Source organism: Onthophagus taurus, chromosome 1, assembly GCF_036711975.1.
Source record: "Onthophagus taurus isolate NC chromosome 1, IU_Otau_3.0, whole genome shotgun sequence".
Classification (NCBI taxonomy): domain Eukaryota; kingdom Metazoa; phylum Arthropoda; class Insecta; order Coleoptera; family Scarabaeidae; genus Onthophagus; species Onthophagus taurus.
Window position 1 is genome coordinate 1,738,785 of NC_091966.1, and position 24,732 is coordinate 1,763,516.

A 24,732-nucleotide genomic window follows, 5' to 3' on the forward strand; every position below is an offset into this window, starting at 1 on the left:
GTCGAATGAAAGAAGAACAGAAAACCGCCAATAAATTGCGGGGAGAATTAGTACAATTACGAGATGATTTAATGTCGAAATCAACTCAACTAGAAGAACTTTCTAAAAAATTAAAAATAAGCCTCTTCACCGGAGACGGCGTTTCAAAGAAATTCCGCGAATTAGAACAAATGTTAGTTGAGCGCCAAGTCGAAGTTGAATCTCTTCAGCAATAATTAAAAATAGTCAAAGAAGCTATCAATCAACATTCAAACGTAGCCGAAGCTGCTGAAAAACAACTAATTGAAGTCGACGAGCAGAATAACAAGCTTAAGGAAACTACTGAAGCTAAATTAAAAGAACAAGAAAAAAGAATTAAAGATCTAGAGGAACAATGTTCTGAATTACAAGGAGAATTGTCAGTTTACACCGATGGTCAAGAAGCAGTAAATATCGGCATGCGAAAAATGGAAATAGCCCAATTACAAATTACCAAAGATTTAGTTGAGGCGAAAAAAAAATTAGATGCTGCTAAACTCGAAATTAAAACGTTGCAAGAAAATTTGCAAGCAGCCGAAAATAAATACGCACACGAAATGATGTTGCACAGTAACGACTTGGAAACATTAACAACTATTAAAGAAGAATTAACCAAGACTGTCGATTAAGTTGAATCAGTTAAAACAGCAAGAGATAAAGCAATCGCCTCTTTGGAAGAGAGCAAAATTGGGTGGATTAATCAAGAAGAATTATTTAAAAAAGAAAAAGTCGAATTAGAATCAAGATTTAAAGCATCTTAAGTGAACTTCACTGTATGTAAAATTCTTTGCTTATACATATATTAAGCATCGCCTCATTTCTGTATTGTGGTCACAAAGTACTAATTTTTCTTTGAAATCAAAAGCTTCTCTTTCTCTGCTGTAAAAGATAATCTGAATAAGTTTTCATCGATATTAATATATGTAATTTCAATAAATGTATTTAGAAAACATTACATAGTTTACTTTCTATATTCTTTTATACTTATTTCGTCCTTTTTGATGATATTTTTCATAAATTTCTTATCATTTAATCAAAACTGTCAAAAGCAGCAATCTTAGTTTCGCTATTAACGTATAGGTGGCCAATTTTGATACTTTATAATCCTTTTTTAAGTTTTATTTTAATGTGTATAAACAAAGAAATAATTTAAAAATGTATTAATAAATATGATTTAAATTTGAAAATAAAAAGTGATTATTTAAAAATAACTAGATAAAGCAACCGTTATTTTTTAATTTCGTTTTTTTTGTGTTGGCACTTGGAGCGCAATGCATTGTGGGTGCCAAAACCGGCATGTTTCTGTTGGTCGCCGTATGATGCTTTGATTGCTTTGTATGAGCGAAAAATTACGAAGACGCTGTGAACGTTTTATGTGAAATGTGACTGTATTTTTGCTGAGAACAATAATTTCAAGCAATGGAAGTAGCGGTGAGCAAATTGTTCGCTACGGCGTTAACAGAATCCGAGTGGAATGCGATTCCCTCTGATGTGATTAAAAAAATTGAGCATGTTGCGGAAGAACAGTTCGACCAGTTGCTAGCCGCCAAAGCTATTGCAGAAACGGCTCGATTCAATTCCGGTACGTACACTTTAAAAAATTTCGTTTAAAAAATCGTAAATTTCCCATCCATTTTGATAAAATTCCTTGAATTACTACAAAAAACTTATCTAAACATTTCTTTATTACACAGAAAAAGCCTTATCTGAAATAACAACGGAATTGGAAACATTAAAAACGGAAAACAACGATGTTAAAATTAAACTGGAAGCCGCAACTGCGACAATTTCCGAATTGGAAAACCAACTATCCCAAACGGTCTCCGAAAACAATAAACTCCAAGAGGCTTTTAATCGTGTTGAAAAGGAAATGTCCGATTACAGACACCAGCGTAATTTAGCCGTAGATGATCGAGATGAGCTCCAAAAAATGATCGACCGTCGTGTTAACGAAATTAACCGCCTCCAAACCGATTTTAACATGCTTACTAAACAATTAGAAGCTGCCATAGCTGCAAAATGTGAAGCTGTGAACAGAGCCGAAGAAGTTGAATCATTAAAATTAACCCTAGATTATAAAGAGAAAAGAATAGAACAAGAAAAAACGTTATTAAATGGCCAAATGGATGTATTAACCGAAGAATTACGCGAAAAAACTGAGGAATTATTAAGTTTACGTAGAGATAACACGTCGAGAGTGGTGCAATTAGAAGCGAAATTATCCGAAAAAATCCAAGAATTAAAACTAACAAACGATTCTGTACAAGTTTTAACCGAACGTAACCAAGTATTAATTCAAAAAATTGAAGAGATGAATAAAAAGAGTCTTGAAGAGAAAGAAGTTGCAGCTAAAGCAGTACAAGCTTATCAACACGAGATGGACGCACAAAAGAAACTGGTCGTTTTATACCAGGAAATGGCTCAAGAAAAATCAGAACTCACCGAAAAATTGACGAATGGTTATCAAGAAGTTAAAAACAAATTAGATGAGGCTGTTGACAAATATGGTGAATTAGAAACCAAACACAAAGAAATGACTGTTATACACGAAGAAGTATTAGCAAAAAAGAACGATTGTATTGAGTTACTCAAAAAGGAACTTGATGCGTCTCAAATACTTCTTGAAGCGACTAAAAACGAGAGCTTCCAAAAAGAAGTGGAGGGGATGTCGCCTGCGGCAGCTGTAGCTTCGAAATTTATTAAATCCGGGATGTCTATGACGCAGATTTACACTGAATATGTTAATATGAGGGATCAGCATGCTACTCTTAAAGAAGATCACACAAAACTCCAAGCTTACTTAAATAATATTATTCAAGAATTAGAAGAGAGAAGTCCAATATTGATCAAACAAAATGAGGATTATGAGAAAGCTCTTGAAACGATAAAGGAATTAACTAAAAATAATGATGATTTGATTAATGAAGTACAGGTAGGTGTTAAAACAAAAAAAAAATATGAAGCATAACAAAACAAGTTTAAAAAACGATCCTTTTCTTTTGTAAAAAGAATCTCTTTTATGAATTTATAATGTTGTATATCTAAATGACTGCAATAAACTTCAAGGGGTGATCCTTAAGTGAATTTTAGGGGAACTTTAATATACAGGGTGTATCTGAATGACGTTCCCAAACTTCAGGGGATGATTCTTTAGGCAATTTTAAGGGTACTTTCTCATATAAACTATCAGCGATTTCGACTCCCCTGCGGAGCTACGCCCCTTCAAAAATGGCGAAAAATTTTGGTTTATTTTTTTAACCATTAACACCAAGAAAATGAAATTTGGGAAATATGTTTAGCTTATAATAGGGCATGTTTCGAGCCTATTAGTACTTTCAATCTTCCCTTCTAAATTACTAAACATAACCACCCCCGTTCAATTTTTGTCTAGATCTTTTTTATGACGATGATAAATACATTGGAAATATTTTATTTAGATAGACGAAAATATTCTAAAACTTTTTTGCCTCTCTGATGTTCTTCGAAAAGTTAATAGTTTCTGAGAAAAAAATTAATTAAGCAAACTAACTGTTAAGCTGCAGCGTTGTTAATCGAAAGTTGGAATGAATTTTTAAAGAAAAAATCTTAGCAGGCTTAGCAATCTTTGTCAGAATTATTTTTGACGTTTAAATGTCAGTGGTTTTCTTACTATTATTATTGTTTTATTTAAAATTTTGAAACGTCGAGTGAACGAGCGTAAATGCGATAGAACTTTATTTAAAAATTAATTTGAAAAATAATAATAATAATACGAAAACACTGACATTTAAACGTCAAAAATATTTCTGACAAAGATTGCAAAGCCTACCAAGATTTTTTCATTAAAAATTCATTCCAACTTTTGATCGACAACCCCGTTGTTTAACGGGCAATGTTTGCTTTATTATTTTTTTTCTCAAAAATTAGTCGTTTTTGGAAAAATTTTAGAGAGACAAAAAAGTTTTAGAATAGTTTTATCTATCTAACTGAAATTTTTCCAATGTGTTTATCATCTGCATAAAAAAAATTTTAGCAAAAATGTAAAGGGGTGGTTACGTTTAGTAGTTTAGAAGGGTAGGTTGAAAGTACAAATAGGGTCAAAACGTGCCCTATTATGAGTAAGAGTGTGTTTACGTTGGAGCTGCGATAAACGATAATAGCGACGGTACTAGCAAAACAACGAAATTGTTGCCATAGTTTTATATGCAAGTGTTTATATTGGAGCGACGAATTGTCACAAGCTTGACAGCCAACTAACGATAAGAGCGACGCTAATTGTATTCCCTATTTTCTTTGCTATTATCAGGTGTGGTCGGCATGGATATCGACTGTTTAATTAGTGAAATTTTTGTTAGATCCCCCTTGTGGGACCAAAAAGATAAAAATTACCACAACAGATTTGTTCTGACAAATCGTTTTCAATTCATTTTGCGCAGCTCTTATCGCTGCTCTCATTGTTGTTCTTATCGTTTATCGCAGCTCTCGTTTCAATATAAACACCTGCATATAAAACTATGACAACAATTTCGTTATTTTGCTAGTATCGTTTATCGCAGCTCCAACGTAAACGCACCCTTAGACATATTCGCCAAATTTCATTTTCCTAGCGTTTATGGTTTTTGAGAAAAAGAAATTAAACCAAAATTTTCCGCCATTTTTGGAGGGGTGTAGCTTCTTAGGGGGGGCGAAGTCGCCCATGGTTCATATATTATATCAAAGTACCCTTAAAATTCACTAAAGAATCACCCCTTGAAGTTTGTTGCAGTCAGATACACCCTGTATAAACCATGAATGGCGGAAAATTTTGGTTTAATTTTTTTTTTCTCAAAAACCATAAACGCTAGGAAAATGAAATTTGGGGAATATGTTTAACTCATAATAGGGCACGTTTTGATCCTATTTGTACTTTCAACCTACCCTTCTAAATTACTAATCATGACCACCTCTTTAAGTTTTTGCTAAGATTTTTTTTTATGCAGATGATAAATACATTGGAAAAATTTCAGTTAGATAGATAAAACTATTCTAAAACTTTGTTGTCGCTCTGATTTTGTTCTAAAATTTAATAATTTCTGAGAAAAAAATTGATTAAGCAAACACTAACTGTTAAGCTGTAGGGTTGTTAATCGAAAGTTGGAATGAATTTTTAATGAAAAAATCTTAGTAAGCTTTGCAATCTTTGTCAGAAATGTTTTTATGTTTTTTTTAGTGTTTTTCTTACTATTATTATTGTTTTTCAAATTAATTTTCGAGTAAAATTCTATCGTATTTACGCTAGTTCACTCGGCGTTTCAAAATTTTAAATAATGTTTTTCCAATGTATTTATCACTTTCATATAAAAAAAATAGGAAAAAAATGAAGGAGTGGTTACGTTTAGTAACTTAGAAGGAAATATTGAAAATACAAATAAGCTAGCAATTATTATGAGCTAAACTTATTCCCCAAATTTCATTTTCCTGGCGTTTTTAGTTTTAGAGAAAAATAAATTAAACCAAAATTTTCCGCCATTTTTGAAGGAGCGTAGCTCCTTAGGGGACTCGAAGTTGCTCATAGTTCATATAAGAAAGTACCCTTAAAATTTGCTGAAGAATCACCTCTGAAGTTTGGGAACACCCTGTAGATATCAATTGTTTAAAATTTATGAATAGTTATGTTTAATGACGACTAAATAATGAAAAGTATTTTTTCTAACCCTTGTTTTGTGATTTGTAATTTACATGGTGCTCTGTTTTTATAAGATTTGATCACTTTCCTTTCTTTATGAGACAAGTAATGTGGAATAGTTAGAACATACGATGAAATAAAGTGAATTAACTTGTTTGGGATCTCAATAATATCATCATTCTTCTCAAGTCAAATAAAACTGTCACACACTAAGTGGACAAAAATTCAAGTTTTTTATGTGTTACTGTTGAGGTTATGAAATCAAAACTACTCTATTTAAAAAATATACAACGTCGTTCAAGCAAAGCTTAAGAAACCATCAAGACTGAAATATATGAAATTAAAAAGGTTGGAAGCCCTCACAACTCCAATGTCAATGAACTGGGTGAACATATTGAGATCGCCCCCCCTCAATCTCTTTTGTCTCCCATTTTTGTCAGATGGTAGCAGCAACTCTTGTTATTAGTTGGTTGTTTAACTTTCGGGTTGTAATTGTCTTTCACTTCTTTTTTGTTTTCTTTACTTTTCCCATTTGTTATTATTAAAAGAAAAAATATGAAAGAAAACAAATCACTACCTGGATTACTAGATTATATAAGTTAACATTTTAATGACTACATTCTTAATTTGATACTTTCAACGTATTGAATGTTGTTTTGATTTTAGCTCATCATATGTGTTAACCATCAATCGTTTTTATATTTTATATTAATTAAGTCATTGCAGAAATTTAACACTTTACTTGCTCTTCTTCTCTTCATTCTGTTGCTCTTCCACTAATTTTACAGCATTTCCCAAAGTGCAACAATTACGACAGTTTTTCTGCTTTTGGGCAAAGGATTTAGTACAACCAAAAGTACTACTAAAGCAAATCAGATTTTAGGTGATTCTTATCTTTTGGCAAATCTCTCCTATTTTATGAATTGTTTTTAAACTCTGTTTTAGACTATTCTTAGCAATTATACAAGTAATTTGGCATCTGCCAAGAAAAATTATTCCATTCTGCATTTATTCGGCGTACCTTCTCTGAAACTCGAGCGTTTTTTCATTGATTTTTCATTGATCATGCAATAAAAAAGGAAGAAGCAAAAAAATGGAAGGCCGTCCATTATTCTAATTATCAGTCATGTAGTTTTTGTGAGTTTATCTGAAACTACTTGACGAATTCTAATGCCATAAACACGCCTTAACAAGTCTCCAGAATGAACAGTAATTAAAGTTCATTTTCATAATCTAAACCTATACAAATCAGTTATTGAACATTAATGTCAAGATTCTGTACTCGTTCACAAAATCAACTTGTTGATTATTCAACAGAAATATCTAATGGAGTATTAACACTTGTAGAAATGGGGAAATTTAACAGATAATTATTTATGAACCTCAATATTCCATGCTAAGAATCATCAACATGTCATGTGTTATATAATAACGGACTTTTAGATATCTGCGCTAAAAAATGCGCATACATGCCTAAACCGCCATAGTGTATGATAAACTGTAATGGTTACACAATATCATCAGAAATAATTTCTTTTCCGGCAGATTCATTGAAATAAGTATATTTTTGATGTCAGTTTGACGCATCAGTTGAAGTTCGAATATTTGGACAGCCTCTTTGCGATTGTTAGAATGAAGTTGATCAACTCCAAGGAATGGGATACAGAAGAAACTGTCAAAATCAAACAAAATTGATTGTCTTTAAGAGACCAATACCTATTGGTCACTACTTACTTGTTTTTTGATAAAATGTTAGAATTTGATCAAATTTCGCTTTGAGTCAATTATTAATACCACGTCATGACTTCTTACATTGACCTTCCTCAGGTACGACTAAAAATAACGATGGTTATTAATTTCAATTGATTCAATTATTAAGAATTGATCATTAGTTATTTTTATAATGACTTATATAATCCTTTATATAAATCAAGTTCTCTCCTTGTGGTGTCAATTAATTTTAAATTACCAAAATTGGCTTGGTGTTCACAGCCTAATGGCAAGTCATGTGGCTTGTGTACTGGTGACCTGGTTTCGAGTCCCAGCACAAACATTTTTCCACCAGTCCTTCAGAGAGAACATCTAAAGAGCGACTGAATAAAACAATCGTAAACTCGTCTGGTCAGCGTTAGTTAAAAATAATTGGTTAAAAACCTCTCTTAATGGAAGAGGCATATGTCCGTACATGGACAAGAAATGATAAATGAGATAGACATGTTTATACACTGCAGAAGAATCTTTATTAGTGTGTTCTTTGAATCTAACGTTGGTGTTACGACTAGTCTGTCTGATACATATATATATAATCACAGTCCCCACAAACTAGCAAGCAAAATGCTCAAGATTAGCCTAGTATCCACCTTCTATAAATTATTAACAAGGATAGTTAAAGACCAACAAATTCGACTTCTATCAGGAAGTTAAACAGGGGGGTACTCGAAATGGCTATAGCAAGATCGAAAAGACATTCCACAGGTACTCTTTGAAAAATTTTAGGAAAAAGTGGAAGATTATTATCACACCATGTTAGACCAAGTTTGTTTTAGGTTTTAGATTTTAATAAAAATTCACTTCATCGTATTTTCTAATGTTTTCACCTATTTAATCCACAATGAATATCGAGTCTCTATCACCTAAATTAAGTAAGGTGGAGAGAAAAATGATGATTCCATCAACTTATCTATGTACTACACTCTTTTGCAGAATTTTAAAGAAAATGCAGGTGAAGCAAAACGTCTCGAAGGAGTAGCAACTCGTGAAAACTCCCGTTTGAAAAAGGAACTTCAAGATTTAGGTCGTCAAGTTTGTCATTTATTGCGAGAAGTAGAAAATTCCCGAGCTGGTAGTTCCAGCAACTCAACTGACCACGATTTAAGTGATACAACGTCTTCCGCTGATATAATTTCAAAACGATTGGTCACGTTTAGTGACATCAGTGAGTTACAAACCAATAATCAACGTTTGCTGGCGCTCGTTCGCGAGCTTAGTTCTAAACAAGAAGACGCCGAAGATATGGATGCAGCGGCAGTTGCGGCTTTAAGAACGAAATTGGAAAAAATGCGCGAAGAACAAGCGGATCTTTTAGAACAACACGATAAACAAAGCAAATTGATGGGAATGCTTACGAATCAAAGGGACATGTACAGAAATTTATACATGCAATTGGCTAATAATAAAGGGGCAAACGACAACACAATTTCTGGTGAGAGAATGTTTGTGGAAAATGGCTCCGCCAGTTCAAAAGAACAAGAAAACGAGACTAGTCAAGGAAACGACGAGAAAATTCAAGAACTCGAATCTCAAAATGGAAGTTTAACAAAAGAATTAAAACTTCTTAAAGATGAATATGATACATATAAAAAAGAAAAGGCCACTAATGAAAAATTGCTGATTGAGGATCATGAAAAAACGCGCGGAAACCTTCAAGATATGATGATTCAAAACACTAAATTAGCGGCCAAACTTGAAAGCATGGACGAATTATTTAAAGTTTTAAAAAATAATATGGCTGTTTATAAAAACCAAATTGAAAAATTAGAAGAGCGCAATAAATTATACACTGAAACAATTACTAAACATGAAGTTAGCGCTAAATATCTCCGAGAAAACGTGCTTGAAGCTCACACGAAATTAAGTAGACAAGAAGTCCAAGCTAATAACCTCCAAAAAGAAAACGCGCTTTTACGCGATTCCGAACAAAGGTTATTAAAAGAACGCGAGTCTATGAAACGTGAAGTGCACTCTAATAATTTACTTCACACCAATATTGAACTTATCAAAGCCACTCTTGAAAGAAACGACGCTGAAAGCAAATTAAAATTAGAAGAACAATTAAACGACGCTCATCGCGAATGTGCCGCTTTAAGAAGACGCCGACAAGAAGAACAGGATAACTTTAAACAATTATCAGAACATTTAGAGAAACAAACTCAAGCTGCTCAAAGTCGAATGGAGGAAGAACAGAAAATCGCTAATAAATTGCGGGGAGAATTAGTACAATTACGAGAAGATTTAATGTCGAAATCAACTCAACTAGAAGAACTTTCCAAAAAATTAAAAATAAGCCTCTTCACCGGAGACGGCGATTCAAAGAAATTCCGCGAATTAGAACAAATGTTAGTTGAGCGCCAAGCCGAAGTAGAATCTCTTCAGCAACAATTAAAAATAGCCAAAGAAGCTATCGACCAACATTCAAACGTAGCCGAAGCTGCCGAAAAACAACTGATTGAAGTAGTCGAGCAGAATAACAAGCTTAAGGAAACTACCGAAGCTAAATTAAAAGAACAAGAAAAAAGAATTAAAGATCTAGAGGAACAATGTTCTGAACTACAAGGAGAATTGTCAGTTTACACCGATGGTCAAGAAGCTGTAAATATTGGCATGCGAAAAATGGAAATAGCCCAATTACAAATTTCCAAAGATTTAGTTGAGGCGAAAAAAGAATTAGATGCCGCTAAAATCGAAATTAAAACGTTGCAAGAAAATTTGCAAGCAGCCGAAAATAAATACGCACACGAAATGATGTTGCACAGTAACGACTTGCAAACATTAACAACTATTAAAGAAGAATTAACCAAGACTGTCGATGAAGTTGAATCAGTTAAAATCGCAAGAGATAAAGCAATCGCCGCTTTGGAAGAGAGCAAAATAGGGTGGACTAATCAAGAAGAATTATTTAAAAAAGAAAAGGTTGAATTAGAATCAAGATTTAAAGCGATGGAAACTCAAAATGCTTTGTTATTAGATCAACTCCAAGAAATGAATACTCAACTCGCGATTGTTCAAGCACAATCAAGCGAGGCTAACACTTCAGCGATTGACGCAGACGTTAGTTTTAACCGCTCATTAAATGAAAACGAAGCCAATTCTAGCGATCAATTATTAAAGATCATCAAATATCTTCGTCAAGAAAAAGATATTGCAATCAGTAAGTGCGAAATTCTCGAAGCCGAACATTCTCGCATCAAATCATTACATGAAGCGTTAAATAAAGAATATGAAGCAACCAAAGCAGCTTTATTAGTAGAAAGAGAAAAATCCGATGTATCAATGGTAACAAACGCGAAACATGCTGAAGTTTTACGCAAGGTCGAAACATTGAATGCGATAACCGATAGTAATCGAAGCTTAAGAATGGAACGTGATGGTCTTTTATCTCAAATTAACGAATTGCGAACAAGAACTATTACACTCGAGGAGCAATTATCGCCGTTACAAGAGAAAAATAGAGAGTTGGGAATTAAAGCTGAAGCTATGCAAACTGAGAATTTAACACTAAGAGGTGAAGCAACGCGTTGGAGGCAAAGAGCTAATATGTTGATTGAAAAATCGAATCGTACAAGTCCTGAAGATTGGAAAAAACTTCAAAACGAAAGAGAGAGTTTAGCGAAACAATTAACTGTTGAACGATCGAATAACACACAATTAACAGCAGAATTTAATAATCTAACAAAAGAAAAAACTAAATTGGAGGAACAACTAAAAGAAATTAGAAAACAACAGGCGCTGCAAAAAGAAGAGATGGATCGTATGAGTGAGGAACTCACGACTTTGAGGACTCAAGTCAACAACTTAACAACGGATCTTTTAGCATCAAGAAACGACCATATTAAATTAACCGAAGAGCACCGCGTGCTAACAGAAGAATTTGCCGCAAAAGATACTATATTAGTAGACCTAAAAAATAATTTGATGCAAATCAGAAAAATCGCGAAAAAATATAAATCCCAATCCGAAGAGGTTACTAAAGAACTCGAAGAATTAAAGAAGCAACAAGCAAATCAAGATCAAGCAGACGTTCCCATCGATAAACAAGAACAATTAAGACAAGAAGGTAGGGCGGAAATCGAAGAGCGATTAACCCAGATGGAAGTAGCCCATCAAGCTAAAATCGATGAGATGAATCAACAGGTTAGTTCGGCTACGGAAGAAAACGACAGTTCCAAAAAAGAAATTGAAACTCTAAAACAAACCAGTTTGGAGAAAGAGGAGAGATTTAAGACTCTATTCAAAAATGCCAAGGATAGAATTATGACTTTAACGGAACAAAATACTACGTTAAAAGCCGAATTGAGTCAACTCAGCAATCAAGGTCAAGGTAAAAGTGATCAAAGTCAAGCGGATAAAGATAAATCCGACGAACTTGATAAATTAAAGAAAGAAAAAGATGAAATTTTAGCTGAGAAACAAGCGGAAAAAGAACGACTAACACAAGAAATTGAAACGCTTACTCAACGAGTTAATCAACTGCAAAGACAATTGGGATTACAACAAGGATCAAAACCTTCCACTAGTAGTGGATCCGCCGAAAAATCAAGCACAGAACCACCCACTGCTAATATTAAACCAATGAGTGGGCATTCGACGAATCAAACTCAATCGGTAACCGTGCAACCATGGAGAAATGTTGGGGAACCTCCTTTAGCTAGCATACGTCCAATTTCAATGGCAACCAGAACCGTTGTGGCTGGACGAACAAGTCAAAGTCCTAGCGTGATGGTTCCTCCGCAACAACAAGTTCATACAACTGGTTCAAGTGGAATTGAAGCCCTTTCAAGCAGTCCAACGAGTTCTCACACCGATTACGCCCCCGCTACAAGCTCTGCCAGTTCTGCTATAATTGGTGTTCGACAAGTCGCTGTGCCTCCAACGCAATCTTCGCAAGAAGAAGATGAGGATAACGTCCAGGTGCAAGCACCTCAACAACAAGCCGTAGCTTTAGTTTTACCCAGAGTAGAACCTCCGAATAGCGCTCAAGAACAGGGAACAAGTAGTAGTAGTAGTTCGAATACTGTAACGACAACTCAAGCTGCGCATAAAAGACCTCGCGAAGCTGATACCGATTGTCAATCGGATGAAGGAGGAAAACAAACTCAACAGGCGAAACGAACGCGAACCATTCAAGGTACGATGACGACGACTACCACGGAGAACTTTCAGAGCGTAAGTGAGAGCGGCTTGGAGGTGGAGTACCAGGTGCCGACCAGCAGCCAAAGAGACCACGAGGAGGATACTGAAAACGTTATTGTAGTCGAAAGCGATGAAGAAGGCGATTGTCCGGATGAAGGCGAAGGCGCCGACGATGAACCGGACGAAGCTGACGGCGAAGGTTACGATATGGAAGGAACGTACGGTGAACAAATGAACTATGAAGATGATTGCCAAGAAGTTGAAGAAGATGAGGGTGGTAATGAAGTGGAAGTTATTGAGGATTCCAGCGAAGTACCGAATCAAAGTGAGCGACAAGAAGATCCTCAAGAAGAAACTTCTGAACAACCTCAATCTGAAGCGATTAGCAGTGGTACTGATGGAAGCTCGTGCGTCACCGTTTCGCAAGCTTCCACTTCCGTTTCTGTTACAATGCCTAATTCTAGAACTAGACCAGTTGCTCCTTTATCGAGACAGCAACAAAGTCATTTGGAATTACCAGAAGAAGGTGGTGATGACGGTAAATAAAAACAAAATGGGTTCTTTTTACCGTATTGATTGGATTATTTTTTTTAGGAATTGTTCCTTCAACTCCTACTTTATATGTACCAAGACGATCAGATGGTTTCGGCGAAGCTGTTAGTTCGCCGCACGTTCCTACAAGTGGAAGATTTACTTTCAACGAGTCAGTTCCTCCTAGTAATGCGTCTAATGAAGTAATACCAGAGCAAACTTTAGAGATACCCATTGATGATAATGGTATGATTTATTTTCATTAAAAAGTAGGTGTGATAAAATGTTTTATTTATTTTAAAGGTACTGGTCGAAGTGTACCGAGCACTCCCCTTCAAGCCTCTCCTCAAGAAGCAGGGCCCAGCGGTGAAGAACAATCGGGACATAAAATGCACACGGATGGTAAAAATAAATAAAATTTTAATTTAATTTGTACATATTTTTTCTCAGTTTTATTTCTATTATTATTGTTATTAAAGAGGTCTTTATTACGTCATACGTGTTTTTATTACTTAATTTTTACCAAAATAATTTTCCAAAATTATTAATTAAAAAATTAATATTTTTTTAGGAGAAATTCCTTCAATTACTGTAAGCGGTGTTGGTGACGACAGCGAACAAGCACCTGAAGGAAGTGGAGGTGAATGTATGGGTCCCCCTTCCGTAGCTGGAACCTCCTCAGAAACTGTACAACAAGAACAACAACCTGAAGAAATGTTAGAAGGCGAAGATGGGGTAAATACTAAAAATTACATTAATTTTTTTGTTTAATTTAATTACTTTTAGGTATCATCCGAGGGTGAGAAGCCTTTAACTTCCGAAGAAGGTGAAGAGGAAGGTCGTGAAGCCGAAGCGACACCAAGCACAAATACGCGATCGAAATCAATGACAAGGGGCGTTCCAGTTGCTCGGCGATCGTCATCTATGCGGCATGCTACACATAGTAGAGGTGGAATATCCAGGCCAAGTCCAACGCCAATTGTTTGGGGTGGAGATCAACGTATGTTTAGACAAGGTGGGATTTTATTTAATAGGGTGGTCAGTAATAAAAATGTAACAAACTTATTTTAATAATTAATAACAGTCACTTTATTTAACAGTATGAAACCATCTTAAACATATTTATAAAGAAATTAACACTTTATTGTGAAGGTCGAAATATACTATATTATTGCACAGTGAATTTCACTTAAGTGGCTATACCAGTGTAATTGCTAAAGAATTTAGGTGATGTTTGGAATTTTTTTTTATTAAGTATTTCAACGAATGTTTTGAAACTTTAAGCATGTATTTGTCTATTGTTGAACTATATACAATAATTTTTTCATAGAAAAATAGTAACATTTTAGCGACTTATGCGCTATGTCTCGAGACACTCATAAAAAAAAAGATTCTTCACTGCTGCAGAAAAAAACAAATATCGATGTTAAACTAGAAGGTATTCTCCGTACTCCAAACTGGCGGAGTTTTGAAGAAAAACTTTTTTTATTTATCTCTAAGAAATCGCCGTTTTTCGATGTCAAATCGACAGTTTTTAAATGTGTATAAAACATGTTTATAATACTTTGTTAAAATTTCAAATCAATCGGATAATTTGTCTTTGAGTTAGAACTGCAGCAAATTTTGAAACTACCGTTTTTTGAAAAACGCGTTTAAAATTTTAACTATAAAATGATATACAGGGTGATCAAAAAACTGCTGACAGACTTCTAGGGCAGGTAATACATCAAAAATTAAGATGAAAAGTTTTAATATACATGGGGTCGCAAATGCGTCCTTAACGAGATATAGCGGGTGAAAGTTTCTTTAAAATTAAACATTATCTGCAATAAAAAGCCCTTTTTTTAAAATATTTTCAACTCCACTGCTAATTTTGTCAAACGGGCAGTATTTTCGTATAAAGTGATCAATTATCTATCAATTGGTCTCTTTACAAAAGTTTGATTAAAGCAACAGTTTTTGATTGAATTAACAAATTTTCTACAAACGTGTTTTTCTTAAAAAGTATTGCTTTCATCAAAGTTTTGTAAGAGACCAATTGATAGATAATTGATCATTTTACACGCGTAGAGAGCAATGGCGTAGATAATATTTTTAAAAAAGTGTTTTTTATTGCAGATAATGTTTAATTTTAAAGAAACTTTGATGCGCTATATCTCACCAACGAGGCATTTGCGACTCTATGTATATTAAGACTATTCATCTTAATTTTTCGTGTATTATCTACTCTAGAAGTTCGTCGGCGATTTTTTAAATTACCTGTATTTACCATAAGAAATGTCACTTCGCTATTATATAATGGAGGAGGGCTCATATAATGGACCCTCCTCTGTTTCAAAAGCTGAGCCGCTAAAGCTTTTTTTCGAGCAGTTCTACCCTCCTTTGATGCCGCTTGACGTAAATTAGTTTGATAAATTCTGGCGAACGATAGAGATGATCTATCGTTCGCACATTCATTTGTAATTGGACCAATAGTGATTTCCATAACTCGAAACAAATAGATTGAAAACCATCGTTAAAAATGGAAAGAGCCAGAAAATTAGCAAGTTGGATAGTTTCGAAGCCGCTGTGGAGGTGGTTTGGAACAAAGTGCCAGAGTTATAACCATTATAACTTTTCTTAGAAAATTTTATGATTTTTACAACTTCTTATTGCGCGATACAGTCCAGTACTTCCGTGAAAGGTACTTCTATCTAATAATAACAAATAATAGGCGAAATATAGAATAATATGTGTTTCTGACTTGCGGAAAGTTGGTAGTTAAAAGGTAAAAACTATTTGGAATCCGACTTTGAAATTCTAATATTATGTTCCTGAAAGTATAAACTACCGAAAAAAGCAAAAAAATTCACACTGGTATAGCCCCTTAAGATGCAATACGCAAAAATATATTTTCATAGAAACCAGGGCGTACCTACTTACTTTGTCCCACATAAAATGTAACAGTCAATATAATTTGACATTACAGTAAAACCTCGATATACTGGACCAATATGGGGAACGCAGTGTCCGTTATAGTTCAATAAAAATATACAACAATCTAGCGCTAAACAACAAATAAAACTAAGACTAATACTAGCATTGGAACTAACACTAGACCTAAAACTAGAAAGTATCGGGTTTAGCGTTAGTTCTAGTTTTAATTGTTATGCAGCGCTAGACCAAGAAGTAGAATCATTCAGATTTAGCCATCTTAAGAGACGTATTGCTAAACCCAAATGTTTCTAAATCTAATTTTAGTTCTAGTGACCGCAGGTGTAAAACTAGAACTAACACTATACCTAGAACTAGAATCATTCGAGTTTAGCCGTCTTTAAAGACGTGCGGCTAAACCCAAATGATTCTAGTTGTAGGTATAGTGTTAGTTGTACATAGTAGCAGTGCTAGTGTAAAACTAGAACTAACACTATACGTAGAACTAGAATCATTCGGATTTAGCCGTCTTTAGAGACATGTGGCTAAACCCAAATGATTCTAGTTGTAGGTATAGGGCTAGTTGTACATAGTAGCAGTGCTAGTGTAAAACTAGAACTAACACTATACGTAGAACTAGAATCATTCGGGTTTAGCCGTACGTCTCTTAAGACGGCTAAACCCAAATGTTTCTAGGTCTAATGTTAGTTCTAGTGACACAGCAAGTGTAAAACTAGAATTAGAATCATTCGGGTTTAGCCATCTTTAGAGACATGTGTGGCTAAACCCAAATGATTCTAGTTGTAGGTATAGTGTTAGTTCTATAGTCTCCGATTTTTCTGGTGGTTTTTATGACCGCCAAAATCAGTAGCGGTAGTAATTATCACCCCGAAAAAGTACCTGATCGTGATTTATGATAGGCCCTCCTAGCGAACTGGGTCCAGAGACGCACTTCTTTTTTTATTTTATTTAAATATAAATTATTTAACATTTCTAACCAGCGATTGTCGTTAATTCAAGATTCTTCATCAGTGTCATAACCAAAGCTCGGATATTTCGGTACCGTCTCAGTAGCGTCGCCAGCGCAGAACCTATGGGGCGCGATCATAAATGCACTCTCACCACGCGATCTACCGTTCCGATCGCTCACACATCTATAAGCATGCCAGGCCTCATCCGGATGTGTTCAGAGAATTCAGTACCAATTCATTTAATATCCTAGAATCCTTAGAATCCTTAGAATTGTACTATTGTTTCAGTTTTTATAATTTCAAACGGAGTGTATTGAATATTTTATTTAATTATCATCGAATATTTTCTTGATTTGTTTTAATTAGAAGTGCCTTCTTGTTTTAGGTTTTATAATTTAAAACTACTTCTATTAAGAATTAATATTTTGATTTTTATTAACTGAATTACCCTGTTGTTTTAGTTTTTATTATTTATTCCAATAGCACACTTAATAGCGATTTTTGGCGATACGTTCACATTAATTGACAACAGTGTAGCATTTTGCAACTAAGAAATATCTTCTAAATATGGCCTGTTAGTTCTAGCAGTTACATTTGTGCCCGTTACCAGTTGTGACGTCGAGTTAGGTCGTCATTTTCTGAAGTAAATTTAGAAAAAGTCATTATTATTCAATCATTTCACCAAATAGGAACTGAGAGTCCAGAAAAATTATAATAAAGTATATAATTACTTGCTCATTTAGCGTTAATACAGACCCTTGCTAACGCGTGCCTATGGATTACCATGACAACGCTGCAGACCAGTGAACTCGGGACCTTGGCTATGCGTCGCTCGTTAATAACGCAACATTCGTGAACTGGTCGACTGGACTTAGGTACCGAAGAATCCGAGCTCTAGTCATAACAGTTGTCACTTTCCGCGCATTCTAAGTTGTCATCAGAAGAATTATCAACACTAATAATAAAACGCTGTACATGTTTCGACACATACGAATCTTCGACATCTATCACGTGTTTTACGTACTGCGACCACAATTTGGATGAAATATTATTACATTCCTCACGAATTATGTTAATATTGTTTTTAAATATTATGTTTTTGTAATTTCCGTTAATGCGGACCTGAACAACTCGCGCCGGAGTTTAGACTTGTTTACAACCCCGTCTTTGTTCGTTATATGACTCCAATTAAGTTATAAAAACCACCAAAAAAATCGGAGACTATACATAGTAGCAGTCCTAGTGTAAAACTAGAACTAATACTATACGTAGAACTGGAATCATTCGGGTTTAGCCGTCTGAAGAGATGTACGGCTAAACCCAAATGTTTCTAGGTCTAATGTTAGTTCTAGTGACAGTATAAGTGTGAAACTAGATATAACACTATACCTAGAACTAGAATCGTTCGGTTTTAGCCGTCTTTAAAGACGTGCGGCTAAACCCGAATGTTTCTAGTTCTAGGTCTAGTGTGTTAGTTCTAATTTTAATTGTTATTCAGCATAAAATTGTGGTATATTTTTATTGAACGAAACGTACAACTAACACTAGGCCTAGTACCAGAAACATTGAGGTTTAGCCATGCGTCTCTTAAAATGGAAACTCAGAGTTATCATAAGCACGTCACCTTTTCCAAGCAAAACTTTTCCTTTGCAAAACTACCCAATGCCTGTACTGTTAAGCTATGTTGCATTTTATTTGTAACATAGCATATTTTTTAGATGAAGCTATTATAAAGAATTTGAGGCAAAAAGCTTAGGTTGTTAAAAACCACTAATCAATTCTAGATCATATTGATCATGAGTTGATAAAAATCTACTTCAAGTTGATCATGGAATAAAATTATAAAAGAAAGTTTGTTACATTTACTTTACATCATTTAGATTGATTTTAAAAAAATTATTTTTTTTTTATAGAACAACCTCAAAGAGGAAGAGGCAATTTTTCTCCAAGAACTGCAAGACGTAGTCGAGGTCGAATCCAGAGGCCGTATGGAGGCGGTCGTTTTTAATTTTCATTGCATTCCACGTCGCGCGTTTTTCGCCGGATAGTATTAGTGTTCCCCTACTTACGTTAATTTAAGTTCATCATCATAGTAGTCTTTTTTTAAAAGAAGTCCTTTTTTTTCGTGTAGATATCGTCACATTTGTTCTATTGTTGAAAGTAAAAATTGTGTATATTTTTCTTTTCCCCCCCTTATTACTTTGAAAGCAAACATTCGACCGTTTATTTTATAGAATATAAAAAAAAAGTTGTTATAAAATAGCCAGATATATGGAAGGGACTGATTTTTCGTAACCCAATCGTTTTGTATTTTGTAATGTGGCCTCTCCCCCGATTCACTCTTTGCAGACGCATAAACATGGTGTTAGTGTATTAGGATATGTCAACCTTAAACTTTGTTCAATATATATAACGATTTAAATGTGAAGGGATTTTAATTTATGGATTATTAACAACTTCCTTTTTTTTATAAAATATTTTATTATTAAAGATTAGTGATAAATAATTTAAACATCAATAATACTTATTACAAATCACAAATGCGTGTTAGGCATTTAAAATTGGTTCCTCTTATAAAATGTTTGGGTGATCAACGATTATTTTTTTTAGGATGAGCAAAAATAATTTAGAAATTAACATTTCATAGTTTCCCCATAAAAAAATTATTGTTGATCATAGCGTTGAATACAGAAATTAATTGACTTGATACATAAAAATTGAAATAAATAAATTAAATCTAACTACTTCATAATCGTCATCGCTTTTGATTTAAGTACAGTACCAAATTGGTTTTTACAGTCTTACGTTTGATTTATCATTAAAGAGGTGAATCCATCTCTATGTGTTATTTACACAGTTACACTTCGTGTGATTAAACGTTTCTACTTTTTTGATATCATGTGTTCTTTTTGACATGATATGCTGCAGTACCTCTAGTGTGATGTTTTCAACAACCGGCGAACATTTTAATCCAATAATCATCGCCAAGTCTGTAGGACATCGGTATAATATTGCTTCTGGGGGGTACAACTAAAATGCAAATAAAATATATCAATACTTTATTTTTTTTAAACAAATATCTTCATCCATTCACACATTCACTCCGGTTAGATAAGCTCTTTAAATATTTTTTTTAGATTACAATAATTATTTTTTTAAATAATTGTCTTTTATTCTTGAAATACATTGAATGAAAAAGTGTTAAATAAACAAAGATGACGTAATTAACATTTATTAATCGCTTAATCGGTCAAGGTATATCTAATTAATCTCAAAACCATTCATTTTTTAAAAACGTATTTTATTATAACAGTACAACATTTTTAACTCTTGTTTTATCTTATTTCGGTCGAGGTGATTAAAGGTCATAAGTGATTCTGGAGACATTCACATTAATTTTTTTTACATTTGAACCGTTTAGAAAGATTACAACATTTCTATACATTTCCTATTCGTCCTTGAATAACGTGGTTTTTGTATCTCAAAATAACTTTAAAAGAAGCGGCGCCAGTAAACCACTCGTTTTTTAATGAACCTTCCTTATAATGAACGATCCGTTACGGTGATAGGGAATGAATTATGTGGCGATAAAGCGTGGGTTTTTGTTAAAGGGAACCACGTATTTGTATTTTTAAACCATTTTTTTAAATTTTTTTTTCTAAATTTATAAAGTTTATATATTAATATTTTTCCTGGGATGTTTTGCCCTGTTACAGGTAGTTCATGGAATAAATTTCAACAAAGCAGTTAAAGGACAATATTTGAGAATGAAGACCCGCTTAAAGGTAACTTTATTAATTATTTATTTATGAAATGATTTAATTTGTTACTATCAAGTGAGATAGAATGGGAAACAACCCCTTTTCAATTTCTCCAAAACTTTAATTCTCCCCTAATAATAAAATGTCAAAGATTGGTGTGAAATGCATCATGGAGAAATATTAAAGTTTTCGTGGTATTAGAAACGGTTATCAAATTAAGAATTAAAGCAGAAATACTGGTCAATGAATTTAGACCTTGAGTGGCTTTATCGCTTTAATCCAAATGTGATTTATATGTGTTATCAAGCTTCGATAGTAAAACAGAATGAAGATTATTAGGAAATGCAGTCGTAAATTATTCATCTTGTAAGTTACACACCAAAATATGCGGCGACTTGTAAAAATACTGTTTAGGAATTATTTTTTCAAACGTCTACTTTGTGCTTACATGTTATGAATTTTCGAACAGACGTTGAATAACTGAATAATTAAACTTTCGATACCGGTAATATAATCTCCCAACACTTTCTTGACCTTTCCCAACATCTTTATTATCATTTGTCAATATCGTCTTTCTCGTTTCTAATTATGTAGTAATTATGTCATCAGATTATTTTTGATTTTTTACAACATCCATCTCTAATATACAGAGTGCCCGGAAATTGCGTTCATATATTTAAAGGTGTGATTCTACATAAAAAATCATGAAGAAAAGTTCATATAAAGGTGTGTCCTAAAATGCTTCCTAAGGGAGGTAGAGCACTTTGAAGAAGACGTTCAATATGAGGTTATTTCTCATTATTTCAAAAACTACTAGGATTAGAAACACGAAATTTTGCATATCCAGCTATTTTTACGGGGTGAATACGATAATCGAATAAAAAATTAGAAGGAATGTGCAGTTGCGGAAATAAGGGATAGGGGGCACAATTTATTTCCCATATTTTTTTTTGCTTTGAACTTTTCACTATTTTAACCTCAAAATTAGAATCTACGGAAAAAAATACATAAAAAATGTTCTGCTTATAAAATGGTCTACGACCATTCGTTTTCAAGATAAATAATACTAAGTAAAATACTGCACACAAACATGTGTATTAAATTATCACTAAAAATCTTAGTAGGCTCCTTTCATTTGTTGATCTTTGCTGTCAAACGGTCGATAAAAAATTATTTTAGTGCAACAATCATTATAATTTACGTTTAATTAAATCAAAATGGTTCAATATTCAAACGAAGAGATGGCAAACATTCACTTTACGTACGGTAGAGCTGATGGAAATGCCAGAGAAGCACGAAGATTGTACGCAGAACGATATCCAAACCTACAACTTCCCTGTGAACAAACGTTCGCTTCTATTCACAGAAGATTGTGTGAAACTGGGCGCTTTAAGGAAAATCGTTACGACTGTGGAAGATCATGCACTACGAGGACTGTAGAAGTGGAAGAAAGAGTGCTCGATGCAGTAGCTATCAATCCTACGGTAAGCACTAGGAGATTATCGGTACAAGAAAATGTGCCGAAAACCACCGTTTGGGAGGTATTTAAAGATCAGCTACTGCATCCATATCATTTCCAAAAGGTGCAGGCCTTAAAACCCAACGATAGCATCCCAAGACTACAGTTCAGTCGTTGGATTATGGAACAATTTCGCCATGACAGAAATTTTCCGGAAAAAGTGTTGTTTACCGATGAAGCTGGATTTACCCGAGATGGCGTCATTAACTTCCATAATATCCATGTTTGGGCCGATGAAAACCCATACAATGTTTTAGCCACGAAACATCAAGAAAGATTTTCTATTAATGTATGGGTTGGTATTATTGGGGATCATTTAATTGGTCCGCATGTACTTGATAACCGTCTCAACGGTACAAATGTGGTTTATGCATTATGGGGCTCCTCCTCATTTCAGCGTTCAAGTACGGCAATATTTAAATGAAACCTACCGTGAAAGATGGATAGGTCGAGGAGCGCCCGTAGCATGGCCCCCACGTTCGCCAGACTTAAATCCCATAGACTTCTTTCTCTGGGGTTATCTTAAATATTTAGTGTATGCAACACCAGTTAACAATGTCGAAGAGCTAGAACAACGTGTAAGGGACGGTTGTAACACTATTTGAAACATTCAAGATATTTTTTGGAAAGTAAGACGTTCATTAATTAAACGAGTGAGATGTTGCATTGACATGGATGGTGGAATTTTTGAACAATTCTTATAACTTCTTTTGGTGTTATTTGTTAAAAACTTAAGTGCTTTTTGTTAATGTTTTAAGTTAAACTTTTTATTTTTGTTAAATTGTTAATACGTTTTGTTTAAATTGTTTTTTTAGGGTTTTGGTAAAATTTTAAGTTATTATGAAAAATTAGTAATAATCATCTTTTGAATCATTTTGATAAAATTAACTATGATTGGAAACAAATTTTGTAGACAATATACGAAGTAATTTTTTATCACCCATTTGACAGCTTAAATCAAACCAATGAAAGAAGCCTATTAAGATTTTTAGTGATAGTTTAATACACATGTTTGTGTGCAGTATTTTACTTAGATAGTATTATTTATCTTGAAAACGAGTGGTCGTAGACCATTTTATAAGCAGAACATTTTTTATGTATTTTTTTCCGTAGATTCTAATTTTGAGGTTAAAATAGTGAAAAGATCAAAGCAAAAAAAAATATGGGAAATAAATTGCGCCCCCTATCCATTATTTCCGCAACTGCACATTACTTCTAGTTTTTTATTCGATTATCGTATTCGCCCCGTAAAAATAGCTGAATATGCAAAATTTCGTGTTTCTAACCCTAGTAGTTTTTGAAATAATGAGAAATAACCTCATATTGAACGTCTTCAAAGCGCTCTACCTCCCTTAGGAAGCATTTTAGGACACACCTTTAAATATATGAACGCAATTTCCGGGCACCTGTATATCAAAAATCGGGTTGTCCTCCTTATGCATATCTTCCCCATCATCTTGATCCATGTTATCTCTAAATAACGGGTCTGATATCTCCCAATATTGTTTCTGATATTCTCCTACATCATTGCTGACCTCCTCAATACCCTCCCATTTAACACTTAACATCATCCCTGATGTCTCTCAAAATTTATAACTTTCCCAACGCTTCATGGCCTCCCTCAATATATTTCCTATTATCTATCAACATCACTCAACATGTTTAGTTTAATAATGGTCCTTCCTTAACATTTTCTAAATCATATCTCAATATTACCCATGATATTTCTGATTATAATAATAATTAGCGTTTTATTACGTGCTTAATATCTAAACATAATTTCTGATATCTTTCAAAATCTTTCTATTAAAAGATATAAAAAGATAATGTAATAAGAAAATAATGATCTATACAAGTTGTTTACAATCTATGGAATTAATAACAAAAAACTATGTAACATAATTTTAAAGCTTTTTTTTTTGTTTATTCTCTATTTCTTTTCTTGCCTTTACACTCTCATTTCTCTCTGCTCAGTCAATTTTTTTCCTCTGTTTGTTCAGCATCTTTTATTGCCATCAATATCTTTACAGTCGCTCTTTATGGTTGCTTAACTTTTAGTCCAATTTTTTTAATTTATTTTAGTCTTTAATTACCAAAAAGTCAACATCTATGTTATATTAAATGTTTTGCAAATCTCGAAAACCCTTTGGTGTTGCCATCAATATATGAAATTTCAGCCACTTTTTCTTCTCCCAGTATATTGTTACTGGTCTTGTTCTTATTTTTTCAGTTTCTGCTCAGAATCTTTCTTCTCTGGTTTTCAATTTCTTTCTTACATTACTAACCTTTTTCAGGTTCATTTCTTTCTGCCCAATCACTTTCTTTTTTACAGGTCCTTTCTTCAATTATTAGACTATTTCAGCCTTCCTCATCTGTATCTAGTTCCTTTCTTGTACTTCTAGTCTCCTCTCTACCTACACAGTTTCTTTATTGCCTTTCTGGTCATCGTTCAGTTTTTTCCATCCA

General features: G+C 33.7%; 2 protein-coding genes across 2 annotated transcripts; both read left to right on the forward strand.

The window, feature by feature from the left end:
• Nucleotides 1-5: 5 nt before the first annotated feature.
• On the forward strand, nucleotides 6-701 carry LOC139429001 (optineurin-like). Its single transcript, XM_071194300.1, has 2 exons — nucleotides 6-138; nucleotides 226-701. Exons 1-2 carry the CDS (start codon nucleotides 6-8, stop codon nucleotides 645-647), a joined length of 555 nt encoding a protein of 184 aa, XP_071050401.1. The 3' UTR covers nucleotides 648-701.
• Nucleotides 702-1,281: 580 nt separating this feature from the next.
• Nucleotides 1,282-19,414, forward strand: LOC111418040 (nuclear basket protein megator). Its single transcript, XM_023050473.2, has 8 exons — nucleotides 1,282-1,600; nucleotides 1,713-2,950; nucleotides 8,366-13,109; nucleotides 13,166-13,348; nucleotides 13,406-13,504; nucleotides 13,674-13,837; nucleotides 13,889-14,117; nucleotides 18,900-19,414. The coding sequence occupies exons 1-8, from the start codon at nucleotides 1,438-1,440 to the stop codon at nucleotides 18,992-18,994; spliced, it is 6,915 nt and encodes a 2,304-aa protein (XP_022906241.2). The 5' UTR covers nucleotides 1,282-1,437; the 3' UTR covers nucleotides 18,995-19,414.
• Nucleotides 19,415-24,732: the final 5,318 nt, after the last annotated feature.